Raw genomic sequence first — 15,940 nt, 5'->3', positions numbered from 1 at the left:
TTTCAAAGTCTCTCTTAGAACACCAGATACTTGCTAATTTGGTACAGATGAACATAATCAGACACTTCTCTATCTAACCACCAAGAATTATTTTCCAAGATGTATAATGTGATATATCAGCATGCAACTAGCAACAAAGGGCAAATGCAACATAATATTATCAAGCAACATGCAAGAATCAAATTCATATACACTGGTGTGGCTTAAAAGCCAACTAGTTCTACCATCAATTCGGAAAAGTTTGATGCTGATTGTAACATATTTTGTGAATGATAAAGAAAATAAACATTTTATCAGTTTTAGCATTTGAACTGAAAACATCTTACCTAGGTAAAGATGGCATGATAGACAAATGATATTCTAGGAAGCTTGTGCAAAGGGCTTTGATGAGAAGCTTTCACAAAAACTTTATTATGAATGCTACCTTGTGTGCTACATTTCTGAAAAAGAAAGAAGAAGCTATTAAAAATAGTAAACAGAATTAAGAATCCACTATCAGATAATTAATCATTCATTGCATTCTTTTTCTGCATTCCTTTAAAGCAATTTGCATGCTGAAAATTACTTCACAGCATAATGATTTGACATTCAATGTCACAAAAAACAATAGTAGCCAGTGATTTTATTACCTCAGACATAAACTTCAACTACAGAATTTTTTTTAACAAATGCTTTAGCACAATTTTATTACAATTCTACTATGAATGCAGTATTTACAGACTACATAAGCACAAACATAGTAATAAGAAAATCATTATTATACTAATCATTTACAGTTTTTAATAAACGTCCTAGAATATAGATCCCAGGAAGATCATTTAATACCTATCATGCAAGAAATTCTATGCTATGTAATTCCTAATTTTCAACTCAAATACAAAAACATTATACACAGCCTACATTCTTGTTAACTCAGAAAAAATTACGTTCTTATACTTATTTTCTTGTTAGCTTAAAAATTAAATAACAGTACTGATATTTTTAGCCTATATTTTCACTACAGAATCTCTAGGAGCCATATTTTTTAGGTTTTCCATGATCTATTTATTATGGTATGCCAACAAAATTAATGAAAGAGTAATTAGTTATGGTAAGGGGTTTTTTCCCCTCTTTTTAAATAATCCAAAATATAAATGCAAATTAAACACTAAAGATTAAATTCAGATGTTTAAAACTATATTAGCATAGCATACTCTTTTACCAAACCTTCATGGATTATTTATTCATTAAGTGTGTGAATTTAATTTTAAACATTTAATTTCACATTAGTTTCCCACATTACTCAAATATTTTCAAAAAGTATAAAAACAAATTTCTGAATTATGTGTACATCACAAATAAGTCAAGGAAAGGAGAAGTTTTTACACATTTTAAAAGGAACATAAAACCTATGATTAGAGTTTTATTGTATCCTGATTTCAGCATGATAAATGTGCTTGAATGGTGTGTATGTAATGTGAAAATGCGATTTGTGAAAATCACAGTAAAAATATGTATACACATTTTCACTGTGGTTATCTTGTTTGCTGCATGAAAGTTAAATTAGATAAATTTAAAGTACTAACAACAAGAGTTAACAGATTTTAGTTTATTAAATTTTATTTAAATAATGCAAATAGCACAAAATCAAATGCAGGTTTTTATAGATTTTTTAACATGCTTTTCTCCAAACCTTTCATTAATAAAAAAACACAGACTGAGTAAATATTGCTTTTTTTTAATTTTTTAATTTTTATTTATTTATTTTTTAAGGATGTCTCAGAAATGAAGAATACTGACTTAAAAGAAAGTTAGTCCTTTCCCTCTCCTTTCTGTTCTAAACAACTCATTTTTCCATGCTACAAATTATAAACGAAAGCCAAGAGAAGATGAAACCAATACTTAGTTTTCCTAGCTATTTATTTTGATGATAACAATGAATTATTTTGATATATGGTCTGTCGAGGAACACTAATAAAAGCAAAGGAAGTAATACTACTCCAGTAATAAGACTGGTGACTTCCATTTGCAGTTCAAAGTGTAGAGATAAGTAAACTCAAAAATAATTTCTTTAAAAAAATGAAGAAAAAACATTTATTTTACAAGTAAAGGAAAAGCTTCCACAAAGATTAGTGGAAAGGACTCCTTAAGCAGGAAAATCTTTCAAGAGCCGATTATAATTTTTGAAGAAGTAAACATGAAAAATCAACTATGCTCTTCAGTGCGATTTGAGTAACAGACCTTATAAATGCTGAAAGGATATGCTAGCCACATAATATGAAAGAACATACACACAAGCAAATGTAATGATTACTTAACATTCTCCTTCCCAATGATGGGCGACTGAGAAGAGGTACAAGACCCATCAAATTATATCCAGGTGACCATAAGTTACTGCCTACATTTTATACAAGGTGGCACTGTGCAAGATTTTTGAAGCAAGAAACTTAAAATAATCAATAATGCCCTCGTCAGAATTTAAACCATGGACCTTCCAGTTGCTGCCTGAATGTACTTTACAGTGAAAGCATGCACAGGGCAACATTTCCTCATTACATTCCTGTGTGAAATGAGACATTGTATTAAAATTTATATAACTCACCAGAAACCAGGTAACTCCTAGGTTAGTTTAAAAAACAGGTTTTTTTTTTTTTTTTTTTTTTTTTTTTTGCTGTAATAATGAAACAAGCAATGCATTTCTTTCATCTGATCTATATTTGCTAATAATACAAGCATATCATTTATTGCCAGTCACATGAACTGAAAAAGATGCAACGTAACATTAAGAAGTTGAAGATACATATTAGAAGCTGAATGATTAAACTAAATCTGAGTTCATTAATATAATTTTATACATAAGTATATAATGTTAAAGTTTACAACTGGGTGCCCACTCTTTTTTTTTTTTTAGATTCTTTTTTGACGCCAAGATCGGCACCAGGAAGGTACAATTTCAGGATGGCCGCTAAACAAAACCAAAATAAGAAGTCAAAGAATTGTCCAAACCTAGGCATTGTGCACTGCCTTTACTTTGTCCATGTACATATCAATCTATTTTCACTTAAAAAAATCAGGAAGCTAAAACAAATTAAAACTATCATAGTAACCAGAAATAAGGTTTCATCACCAAAACTGAACGAATTTTTGTCAAGAATCGAAGGGGCACCCAATTTTACACTAGAGCCGTGTCTAAATTAAAAAGGATTTTGTGGAATACTTTTGAACTTTATGTACTAAAGAATAAGCATGTATATTATCAATGAAGCACTTCTGTAAAAGATACAGCAACTCGCAGCTGAAGGACAAAATCAAAGGGTCAGCCAATTCTACACTAAAGCCGTGTATAAATTAAAAAGGATTTTGTGAAAGAATGCTTTGAACTTTATGTACTAAAGTTTATGTTATCAATGAAACCCTTCTGTAAAAGATAGAGCATCTCCCAGATGAAGGGAAAAGAATAAATAAAAAAAGAAATAAAACATACTTTCCAATTTTTACATATATATATTTGATAAGATAAATAAGGCAATTTAGATAAGACAGATTCTGAAGAAGGCATATATTTATAAAGATTATCCACAATTAACATAATCATTACAATATAAAGGTTTGCTGCATTTTTTTAAACTTTACAAACATTAAATTTCATGAACAAAACATTACTCAAATATTTTCAAAAAGTATAAAAACAAATTTCTGAATTATGTGTACATCACAAATAAGTCAAGGAAAGGAGAAGTTTTTACACATTTTAAAAGGAACATAAAACCAATGATTAGAGTTTTATTGTATCCTGATTTCAGCATGATAAATGTGCTTGAATGGTGTGTATGTAATGTGAAAATGCGATTTGTGAAAATCACAGTAAAAATATGTATACACATTTTCACTGTGGTTATCTTGTTTGCTGCATGAAAGTTAAATTAGATAAATTTAAAGTACTAACAACAAGAGTTAACAGATTTTAGTTTATTAAATTTTATTTAAATAATGCAAATAGCACAAAATCAAATGCAGGTTTTTATAGGTTTTTTTAACATGCTTTTCTCCAAACCTTTCATTAATAAAAAAAACACAGACTGAGTAAATATTGCTTTTTTTATTTTTTTATTTTTATTTATTTATTTTTTAAGGATGTCTCAGAAATGAAGAATACTGACTTAAAAGAAAGTTAGTCCTTTCCCTCTCTTTTCTGTTCTAAACAACTCATCTAATCTTTTGTCAAGTTAATTAATTTCTTAACTATAAGATGAAGTTCTCATACACAAACAACATCAATAGGTAAAAGAAACATTTTAATGCTAGAACACCTGAAGATTCTTGAAATCTGTCGAATAGCAAACTGACACAAAATAAAAGTTAATAAAAAGCACATTTGGTTAGAGTAGAGAGAAGGGTACCCCTTGTATTATCGCGTTGTTGTTTCATTTATGGTAGCCTGAGTAGTTGAATGCTATGGAAACCCTATTATGACGCAATCGGTTGCACAATTGCGGTGAATTCGTAAGGGCTTGTCTGTGTGTTGGTTAGGAAGCATATTGCTTGTTTTGTGGTTTAGACATAAAATGGCTATGAAGTAGCCATTATTGTGTCCTGTTTGTAGAGAAGAAATGTGTATGGTTGAACGTTGGAGCAGCGCTACGGAGGATATTTTCTACTCTTATTTTGATGCAAGTACACAGATTCTAGTTCAGATAATTTTACAAAGTTTTTAGATGCTATTAAGGAATTTTGTTTGACTGAGGACGTATTAATTTGTAAATAAGGTAAGTGGTTATTTCCTTTGTGTAGTGCAAAGATGAATTTCCTTTTTTATGTTATTTCATTGTTTGATTTTAAATATAGTTTATTGAGGTTATATACTTTTTTGTAGTCTGCTCCTTTGACTTTTTGACACGGAAAAAGTCAATGGAGTGTGCAATGCCTGGTTTGTGCAATTCTCTGATGCTTTTATAAGTGATATTAGGTCGATGTGTACATGGATACCGAGTTTGTGCAATTCTTTGTCTTGTTATTTTGGCTTTGCGTAGCGGCGATTTTTGTATACAAGCTAAGATAACAAGTCAAAGAAATGTTCTGCCAAAAATCGCCAATTTCTGCAAAGGGGTACCCGTAAATATACTTTTACCGCACATTTAACTATATATTACTTTTTCCATATTCTTCTCATTCAATCATTTATAGTACACTAAAATAGGTATCATCATCAAATTTTATTCAAATCCACAAATTTAACTTCAAATCTGATGAAAATAAATAACCAATGCACAACTATTTACAAGCAAAACTTAAAATTTTTTTTATTTGTATGCACCTTTATATTTATTGCTGTTATTAAAACAAAATTTTACTACAGACTATGCTGTGTACATATGACATAAATCACGCAGTTACCAATTAAATATTTCTTGTACCTAGGGGCAAAATAAATTACACCTTATAGTCAGCAAGTAAAAGGTTATATTAATGCATGCAATCTCCTACACATAAAATTTCCCTATATATAAAGAAATGCCGCTATAGATAATATATTTAGAACATAGATGACAAAAGGAATTTAAAAACACTACATTTAATTGGAATTAATTGAGACAGAAATATACAGCTTAGTTAAATATATATATATATATATATACAGTCAAAAGTCGTTAATTCGGACACCCATAATCTGGAATGATCTATAATCCGGACCTCAAAGCTACAAACTTTCTGCGCATGCGTCCCGACGCATGCGTGTAAGACCTTTACGGCTGCGAATACGCGTGTGCAAAATACATTTACGAATGCACATTAAATGTATAACAGACGGTATAAGCTAAGCTAAAATTATCTATAATGTTGCAGATTGCGTTGTTCCTTAATCTTCGAATTGGATTCGGCTTATTATTTTTTGCAGACTGTTAGAGCAATTTTATAAAAGTAAGCTTGAACTTTCGATTATGTCAAATAGAATTTCTGATATATATTTACTAATATGTAAAGGATCTACAAAGTGAAAGTATGTTTCGAAGTCCATTAAACAAAAAGTGGAATTGCTGCAAAAAATGGATAAAAGCATATCCTTTGTTTATCTAAACTTTAACGTTTGTTTATCTAAACTTTGTTTATCTTTAACGCCAGGCGCAATGAATTAGAAATTGATCTGTCAGCACTATCCTTATCTTCAGGGCAAATTTTTTTATTTTATTTGGCTTATAATTCCTTATGAAATGTAGTATTTCATCTCGATGTACTCTGTCTTTGATATGATTTAAATCAAATACCTCAGCATTATAATTCGCTTCCGATAGCGAAAAAAGTGACAGAGGTTATTGAAAATGAAAAAATTTCGATTGACAAATTAATCGGTATTCTCGACACAGCAATTATAGGACTTGAACAGCGGAACTTTGTAACTGAACATGAAATTATGTCTGTTTATAAAATTAAAGAGAATGTATTATCACATAAAAAATGAAGAAACTGAAACAACTTACATTGAAAGAAATGTTTAATAAAGTAAACAAATAAATATTAAGCTTTTTTTTTTTTTTTTCAAATTTTGATATCTTTTAGATCATAATTGTTCTTTATTTCATAAATTACGGTTTCATATTTTTAATTTTATAATTTCTGCATGCCATCTTACCAGATTTATACTACTGATCTATAATCCGGAATCGCCGAAGTCCCGACAAGTCCAGATTAACAACTTTTGACTGTATACATATATATATATTAACAAGCAATCTAGTTAGTACAATATGACCAATTTGGCCTAGATAATTTTTTGCACAATATACTGCAAAATACAGAGCTGCATAATGTAGTCTACCTTGATTTACATATTATTGATTACAATTTTATAAAAGTTTATGACAAAAGAAGAGAATTTAATTTTTCCACACTAAAATTAACCAACTGGAATTCAAATATTTCGAAAAGAATCATCCTTAACACAATTTATTCACAGCTACTCAGAATAAAAAGAATCTGCAATACTGCAAAACACCTACAAGAAGAAATACTATACTTCGTAACTATCTTGAAAAGTAACCTAATTCCTCATAAAATAATTAAAAATACTTTAAAAAAAGCTGGCATTAGCCTTACCAATTTTTAGATTTTTTGACTTAGATAGTGATATTTTATGCTTAAAGCCCAATGGGACGGTATAAAGTGGATGGCTGATTCAGAAAATCTAATGTAAAAATGTACAGATAATTCTTACTACATTTTCTTTCCTCCAAAAAATTTTGGCACAATACTTTTAATACTATTGTTTAAATAGTTTTAAATTACTTTGATGGCCATTTTTACTACTTTTATTAACAAATCGGGCCTTTTCGTTTTTCATAGTAGCTTGATCGCCCTCTAGCTTGAAGAATTACGACTTTTTATTAACAAAATGACTGTTTTTTCCTTTTACTTTAGTGGCCATGTTAAGTAGTTTTAGCTGAATTAGCCATTTTCACTTTCAGTAACAATTTTTTCTTCAAACAACTTGACTGACGCTATTTTGAAATCTTTCCAAGTTTTTCCGAGTTTTCCGACCCCCTTCGAAAATTAGAGACGAGTTACAGCTAATGGACAGTCTAATCGTATTGGCTGATGCCCAAAGACTCTGCTCCCCCCTACTTACGTCACACGACGAGTGGGATGACGCTGAAGGACACAGAAGGGAATTACAACCCCTTTTCAACTTAGTTTTAAGAGGGAGAGCTCTGCATCGCCACAGGTCAGTTTTTTATGTTTCTTTTACTACAACTTTTTCTTGGTCTTAGCAAGACCCACTGTGTTTGTTTTCATTTAAATTTAATTACAGATTTCTAAATTTTATAAAGTTATAAATCTTCAAGCTTGCAGGTCCAGCCCGTAAATTATTGTATATTTAGGACTAATAGCAGACCGCTATTTTTTTTTTTTTTTTTATATATTTTTATCTTGATTTTTGATGTAATCGGAATAGTTTTTACATATTTTAACACCTTAATGTTTTATTTAGTGCGGACGCATCAAGAAATTGAAACAGAGAATTGAGACTAATAAATTTTCTAAGACACTTTGTCTAATTAAAAATTTTGTAGCGAAAAAGTTTCAATTGTCTGTTTCGGCGAAACGCATAATGGAGTTAGCTTGATTCGATGTTCAATTAGAAATTTCCCTTGAAAAGCCAGATTATACTTCGAATTCAGCTAATTTACCATTTTCCACTTTATATTTTTATCTATTTTTATCCTATTTTGTTTGTTTTATGTTTTAACTTGTTCCATGGTTTGATTTTCATATGTTTTAACTTTTCAAGTGTCACATCGATAGGTATTTTACTGTATTTTTTGCCATTACTAGTTTCCAACGCTTAGTAATGATTTATTCCTTCATTCGAAAATTGGCTTCATAGATAAAATCTGATATAAGCTTTGGTGATGCACATTCAAACAATGCACATTAAAAATTCGGTGTTACATAATAGAACATTTTCAGCTTCATTACATGAATGAAGCACAAAATACAGAAAATGTGAAATGAACAGATATAACAGTTGACTGGTTAACTGACTAGAAAACCATGCAAGGGCAATCTGCCTTAAGAAAGATATCAATATAAGAACCTTCTGAGGTCAACAATCTGATATTGACATTACATATGGGGACAACAATAAAAACATGAAGCAGCCAGCATGATATTGAACACAAACTGAACTCACACAATGAGTAAATAATAAATACAGTAACATAATGAAAGACATTTTGCAGGATAAAAATTGATAATGTGTTGCATTCTCATAAAAGACAATGAAGATGCATTTCCACAGCAAAGTATACACCCACCAAAAAATATAAAAATTTTTAAGACCTGAAATATGTTTTACAACATCAATTAATGCTTGGGCACTGCTGTTAAACTTTGTAACTAAAACTATTGTGTTTTATGCTATGGATAATATCATTAACTAATAAATTCTTGTGATTATCCTCACCCTCAGTTTCACCATTTGGTAGATCTGCTTTTTAACACATTTGCAAATATACTAGCATCAACAACCAATTCACACATTGCATGTACCATACACGAGTTTGAGGATATGTGGATTGACATGTTTTATATTTAATCATCATTGCACTAAACAGTGTCCACCAGTTGTAGATAAATTTAAAAAAATCAGCTACATAGAGATTTGTTTCTCATAAAATATTTTTTCTTAAAATGATTGTTTTTATTGGGAAGTACCTATGAGGTATAAAGATAATTAAATGCTTTTCAAAAATGCACAAAGTCACCAGTACTCATCAGTAACTTTTCATGGAAATGTGAATAATCAGAAAGCACCAATTAATTACACACTCTGATCTTGAAGGGATTTTGAAAACAAACCATAAAATATATTTCAATGCTTTTTAATGTTGAAAACTATAGTATAAATTTTAACAATGCACTTATAGTTTTAAGAAAGAATTTCGTTACATTTCAGCAGTGATAAAGACAGGGCAACCTTCACACATAAGCAGTTGCTTAGGATGGCAATATTTAAAGAGCACCAACTAAGACATTCTCAAAAATGACAACTAAACCACTGTAGCTTTCACTTTGAATGATATAATACCTCTAATTTATGCGGAGTGCTAACTAAAATAATTTTACACTTATTATTATATTAATATATCTTATTTAGCTAACATTATTTTATCAACATTTTATTATTGTACTAACATTATTAATTCATTAACATATTATTACTATGTTAAAAAATTTCATTAACTGCACAAAAAAAATGAGCATAAAACATGTAATATTTAAGTATTATGCTCTATTTTAATTTCATAATTGTAAGGAGTTTTAGGGGGGTTTGGCTTACTGAAATTACAGTAAGTACGCTAGCACTATCTGCCTAAAGTGTTTTGGGTTTCTTTCTTTCTTTTTTTTTTTTTTTTTTTTGTTTACTGAAATTACAGCAAAGCACATTAGCACTATCTGCCTGAGGGATACCTTCGAGGAGGGCTTTCTAATAGAAACCGACTTGTATACACATTACACATGGGGAAACTACAAAAATGCCCTTGCAGCCAGCCTGTTCGCGGGATTCAAACCTTGGACCTTAAATTTTTATTTATTTATCAAGTTCAAAAAGAAGATAAAACAGAGAAGTAATACATCCAATGAAAACTAAGACTGTTAACATGATCAACCCGCAAGCACATGCGCCAAAAATACGAACACGAGAAGGCGCACTGGGTATGTCATACCCGAAAGCAAATAACACGTTTTAAATTGCTTTAATGATATAAATAAGAGTATAAATGTGGATTAACATAAAAGACAATGAACTTTAGGATATTTTTAAAGAATATAATAAATGAAGTACTTAACTTACAATAATTTTTCACATTTCTGACAGCTTTAACACATATGCTCCATACAAATACTGATATTACATTTCTCACACAGAAACCGTGTCTTTCTGTCCTTATTTTTAGGGCACTCAGCGCATCTTCTTTTAATATTTTTCATCTTTTTAGATGGTGTTTTTATGCTGCAATCTCGTGAAATTATTTTTTCTTTTAGTTTCAAAGGGAGCATGATTTATTGCTGCCATTCATCTGAGTAATCTTCTACTAACTTCAGTCCTAATGATTTGAGAAAAGAACGCGTTTCTAAACTGAGCTGGTGGTTCTTTTGTAGAAAGTAAGATTATTCATGCATTAATTGCTACAACATTTAAAATCAAGAAAATTACCATAGGTCCTGGTTTTGATACTCTCGCTGTAGAATAAATATGCTGTTCTCATTTCATCTACAACATCTACTGCTCCTTTGGTTAGATTATAAAATGAAATAATCTCCGGCTTTTTTAGTACTCCAGTGGTTTCATCAATTTTATTATCATTGTGCATAATTGATAGTAGGACAACACTTTCATAATTTGATTGATTTTCTAATTCACTAATTCGGTGTCGATGAATTATGATCTTCATCTATTAATTCTTCCTCCACTTCGCTAAACGATTCATCATCTGTTGAAATGGTTTCTAGCATATTTTTCAACCTTTCCATTTCTTTATCATAACTTAGATGTCGCGCCATGCTGACTAACTAAGAAAGTGAGCATGAAAATCTGAGAGACGCGAGAAGGTGCGCGGGTGTCACATACCCAAACGGTACAATTTCTAGAAAAGTATTCAAAGAATCACTCCACGGATTTTCCAGCTTCAAGAATGTCACATTGAATTCCGCTACAAAAGGTTTTACCCATTTCCAAGAAAGGGGTTTGGAGATAAGGGACAAAGAGTATGCCCTTGAGTACGAGATATCCGGCGCGCGTGCTCGCGAGTTAAGCATAAATGAAACACTTTTTTTCTTCTAAGCAGAGAACAAAAACATAACAAAATTGCATTCTGCATGTATTTCACTGCCAACTGAAGCTATCTAATATCATGCTATACTTTTAAATTTATTATACGCACAATTTCACTCACTCACTTTGTTTTATGTTTTCTCTAAATTTCTTTTAAAATTATTTTAAATTGTGTTAAATATATAAACACAAAAAATATTTTGCTGCTCTCTAACATCAGTTTCGTATTTTTTGTGGAACACTTGGTGAATGTTTGTAGAACACACTTTGGAACAGTGTACACTTAAGTGCAGTGGACTCATGTTGTACACATACAGAGAATTGTTTCATTCCAGATGAATAACATCTGAACCAAGGCTATCAGTATTAAATATGATTTTGAGACTTTTTCAAGCACACAGTAATGCATTTTTATTAGCTTTCATATTATTTAATATTAATGTATTATATAAATATTTAAACTGTGCTTAAGGATTGTAAAAGATGGCAAATTGCAGCATTTAATACTTAAATGTTATGTAACACTTCTTCAAAAGTTCACGTTACTAGTCCACATAATCACGCAAATAATTTAAATTCTGTTGTAAAAGAGTAGAATTAGCACAAGGATTGCCTGCATAAAAATCAAACTCTTTTTATAAAAACATAAATTTATCCAATTAAAGTATGTCTGAGAAGGAGATAAAAACAATGTATTTCAGTTTCAAATTAATGGTGTTTTTCAATACCTTAAGAGAAAAATTAAACAGAACAGTGAGACAGCAAATGTTTTTGAAACTGCTAAATTACATAATTCCTTTCAATTATCATACAGACTGAAGAATTTCTGTATTTGCAAACAATGCATTTAACCTTCTCTTTCAAATAAAGAAAACTCAAAAGTAACGCATAATAACAAGGATATAATTTTACGAAAGAGACTACGGCACTATATACAGTTAATCATGAGAAAAAATGAACATCGTACGTATGTTAACCATCATTATTAGCAATGACACTACTACAGGTCATTAAGTGCTAATGTCGTGTCATAATGTTACTATACGGTAAGGCTCCTTACCTTTAATAAATGTATTAGTCCACCGTTTCGTGAGTAGACCTGGTAGAAAATCTCCAGTTATATATATATAAAGATCCAAAAAAATGCAGTGCAAAAAGTCACATTACAAAACGTCAATGACTATAACCATGCCAATGAACTAATATTAATGTTCACTGACATTTATTTATAATTCCACAAATATATAAATGAAGAATACAATTTTAAAATGCTATGTGTTGTGGATACTTTGTCAATAGTAAACATCAAATAACAATGTTTACATTAACTTCCATCCGCTACATTAATTTACTCCTCCCTGCCGCAGTCAGCTTCCAAGATGGCGTTGTTTTAAGGCATGCGCATTAGCCTTCTTCCGTGGTTTCTTCATATAAAATATTATCGATTCATATTCTCGGAATTATGATAATCATTTTCAATTTAAAGATTTGATGATTATGGCAGCGTTGAAGCATTTATAATTTAAGGTAAGTATATTTTATTTTTGGTTCTTAAAAAATTTGTATTCGAGAATATTTTGAAAATAAAACTTCAGAATATAAAAAATTAATAAGCCATCCTTCCATTATGTTTAATTCTGGATGTCAATCTGACAACAGATGTTATATTTCTCTCCAGTTTTTTCCTTTATATGAAGAAGAGTATATATTAGCAACAAGTTAAAAGTGAAACTGTATTTAACTTTTAAAACGCTAACCAGCGTTTTTTTTTTTTTTTTTTTTTTTTAAGTTAACTATTCTTATATTGCCAAAAAAATTAGAAAATTCATACAATCTGGTAAATTTTATTCACGCTTTTCCAAATTTTTATGAATGGGACATTTGTTTAATGCTATAAGAAAAACTCAGAAATGCTATCATTCTAATCCATATCACCTTTTTAAAGAGCAGACGCATTACTAGAGATTTCAGTACCCGAAAAAAAACTGAAGATTTCGCGCGCCCCCTCCTGTTTGCTAAAATGCATGGAGAACATCCGTGGATGAGTGACATCAGTATAGAAAACCTTAGGATGGCAATGCATAGTATAAGGTTTATTTAAGAGCAATAAACATGAAATATAAGAAATGATCTATCCCGGATTCGAAATCTGGGCTTCAAGATTACCATCTAGAAGTTTGGTCTAGCTCGCTTGATGCTGCGCTGGTACAAGGTAAGAGGAATCAATCCGCTCTCTACTTTTATTAATTTGTTGTGAAACTTTTGAGGCTATAAAAATGTTTTACAACACTGGGCTGATCAGCTTCTGAATTAACTGAGAAGCGTGAAGTCTAAAGTAGAGTACTCGCAGAGCGCTAAAACTCAGAAGGAGGAAATCTTGTTAATACGCCTAAGAATTTATCACTTTCCAGTCCCTTACAGTTACCTTGTGAAGCCTGAGAGAGAACTTGTTTGTTCAAATTATGATTATGTTTTGTATGTGCGTCACTTTTTAGTTGAATATCATTATTTTAAGAGTATATATGCAATTGTGACTTGTCTCTTGGCTGTAATCAGGAAGCAGGCGAATTACAACTTGTTACCCTGAAAAGACGAGTTTTTATTATTTATTCTGATCTTGTTTTCATGTTGTATCTTTATTTTAGTAATGCATATTTTAATGTATCTCCTTTTCTGATTTTATTATTATTTTGTGTGTATCCCATTGCCTGAGTTTTAAGTAGCTGTTTTCTCAGCATTAATCCCTTTTTCACTTCTTATGATTTTATGCTGTTGTTTTAAACTTATGTTTATCTGATAAGTGTGCTTTTATCTAGGCTGTGTATAAATACCAGACGTCTTTGTCTCATATAATCTCTGAGGTTTTGAGACAGAAATTCTACTACTACCTATTTACTAGTTTTGTTAGATAACATATCTAAAAGAGTAATCAGAAGTTCAATATAAGAAAATACTTTCTTTAAATCCTTTTCCCTCCATATTTTTCCATTCTCCCTAGCTATATGAAATGTAGTTCCATAATAAAATACCGCATACATTCTTAAAGAAGCCAATAGTCGCCACCAAGGATGTTCTCTGGAGTCATTCTAATACATATCAGTTTTCTAATAGGCAGAGACGTTGGTAGGGTTTCCAGCGCAAGGGCGCAATTGAAGATTTCGCGCCCTCCTGCTTTCCAAAATGCAATTGGAAACATCAGTTTGACCCCTGAATGCTACATCCGGCGACAGATGTCCTTAGCATAAAAAGGAGTGACAAATATTACAATAATCGTGACAGAAGTGAAAAATTAGTATTAGAAACACACATATACGCACATACATACATATACACGTGAATACATACTTACATTTCTGAATCCGGTCCCGACAACAGACTAGTATCAATTCTGGTTTGGCTCCAAAGGACAAGTTTCAGCATTGGATTCAATCTACTGAGGAAAATAAAAAAGCTAGAGAGAGTGTACAGAGTTTTTCGCCAACTGGTTCAACTTATTGAAAGGCGATTGCATCGATAAAGACCGGTTTGGTTAAGAGGATATATTGGTGGAGGTTTATATACTCGAACTGTGAAAATTAGTTATTAAAAATGTGCAAATGCCTAGCTAGTTCAATATGTTTTGATAAGTTAGAATTGGCGGTACAATTCCGTTTTGAGGACCGTAAAAATTCGCCAAACTATTGTCGATCCCAATGCTGCCAAAAATAATTACGGCAACCCTAACGCAAGTTGCTTCGGCCGAACAATTAAAGCTGCGGCACATACCTCACGACATTTTCTCGTTTTAACGAAATGGTGATTTGTCGATATGGCTCGTACTAAGCAGACTCTCTCTCCTGAGGAAGGACAGCCAGCGGAACACATGGGCATTCTCGACTATGACATCCCACCGGACAAGAGCTCAGCCTCGGACCCCGATACGACTAAGCTTAACACCCCGGATATGGACACTGACCACCAAAACATGATCACTGACGCGGAAGCAGCCACCCTTCGAACGGAGATACAGCATTTAGAAATAAGAACGACCACTTTAGTGGATACATACAAGATGCTCAGAGCACAACGCCCTGTTACGGACAGAGATTATCACACGGACTTACTACTGAAACAAATAGAAGATAGGAAGAAGAAGATAAAGCAGCTGAGGGGTAAGTTAGATTTTTATCTCTCGCATGCAAGCAACACACACACACAAACACACACCAAACGCAAACAACATGAAGCTAACTCGGACACGGAAATGGATGTGGATGGATTCAAAAAACCAACGAAAACAGCTAAACTACCAAAATTCACTAAACCTCCAGTCAACCTTACAACCATCCAAAACAGCTTAAGTGTTCTCACAGTTCAACCCACTCAGTCAACTTCCCAGGCAGGAAATAATAATTTGCCATTACCAAACACTACATCAGATACCAACACACGTCTCCAAAATTACAGTACAGTCGGTCACAAAAGTATTCGAACACCGGTACCCTATCAGAAAATGACAAGATGGCGTTTTTTTTTCTCTTTCTCTCTGTGTGTCGTGTTATTCCATCCTAGGTTTTCTTCTCCCCCCCATCTTGGAAAAAACTGGAAAAATTGGTTACGATCTCTTTTTGAATGGAGGGATGCCATTTT

General features: G+C 31.5%; 1 protein-coding gene across 2 annotated transcripts in view; it reads right to left on the bottom strand.

The window, feature by feature from the left end:
• Positions 1-12,704, bottom strand: part of Tao (Serine/threonine-protein kinase Tao) — a 75,672-nt gene extending 62,968 nt beyond the window's left edge. The window contains exons 1-2 of one of the 2 annotated variants that reach the window (XM_035362061.2): positions 12,372-12,704; positions 327-440 (exon numbers count right to left, since the gene is read on the bottom strand). In XM_035362061.2, coding sequence (XP_035217952.1) covers positions 327-343 — 17 coding nt within the window. In that variant the 5' untranslated portion in view covers positions 344-440; positions 12,372-12,704. The remainder of the gene's footprint in view (positions 1-326; positions 441-12,371) is intronic. The other variant, XM_035362060.2, reaches the window with a different exon arrangement.
• Positions 12,705-15,940: the final 3,236 nt, after the last annotated feature.

This window comes from Stegodyphus dumicola, chromosome 4 (genome assembly GCF_044657685.1).
Source record: "Stegodyphus dumicola isolate Sdum_Otavi_A_Nest chromosome 4, ASM4465768v1".
NCBI lineage: Eukaryota > Metazoa > Arthropoda > Arachnida > Araneae > Eresidae > Stegodyphus > Stegodyphus dumicola.
Note: the sequence above shows the minus strand (reverse complement) of the source record. Positions and strands in the feature narration are given on the sequence as shown.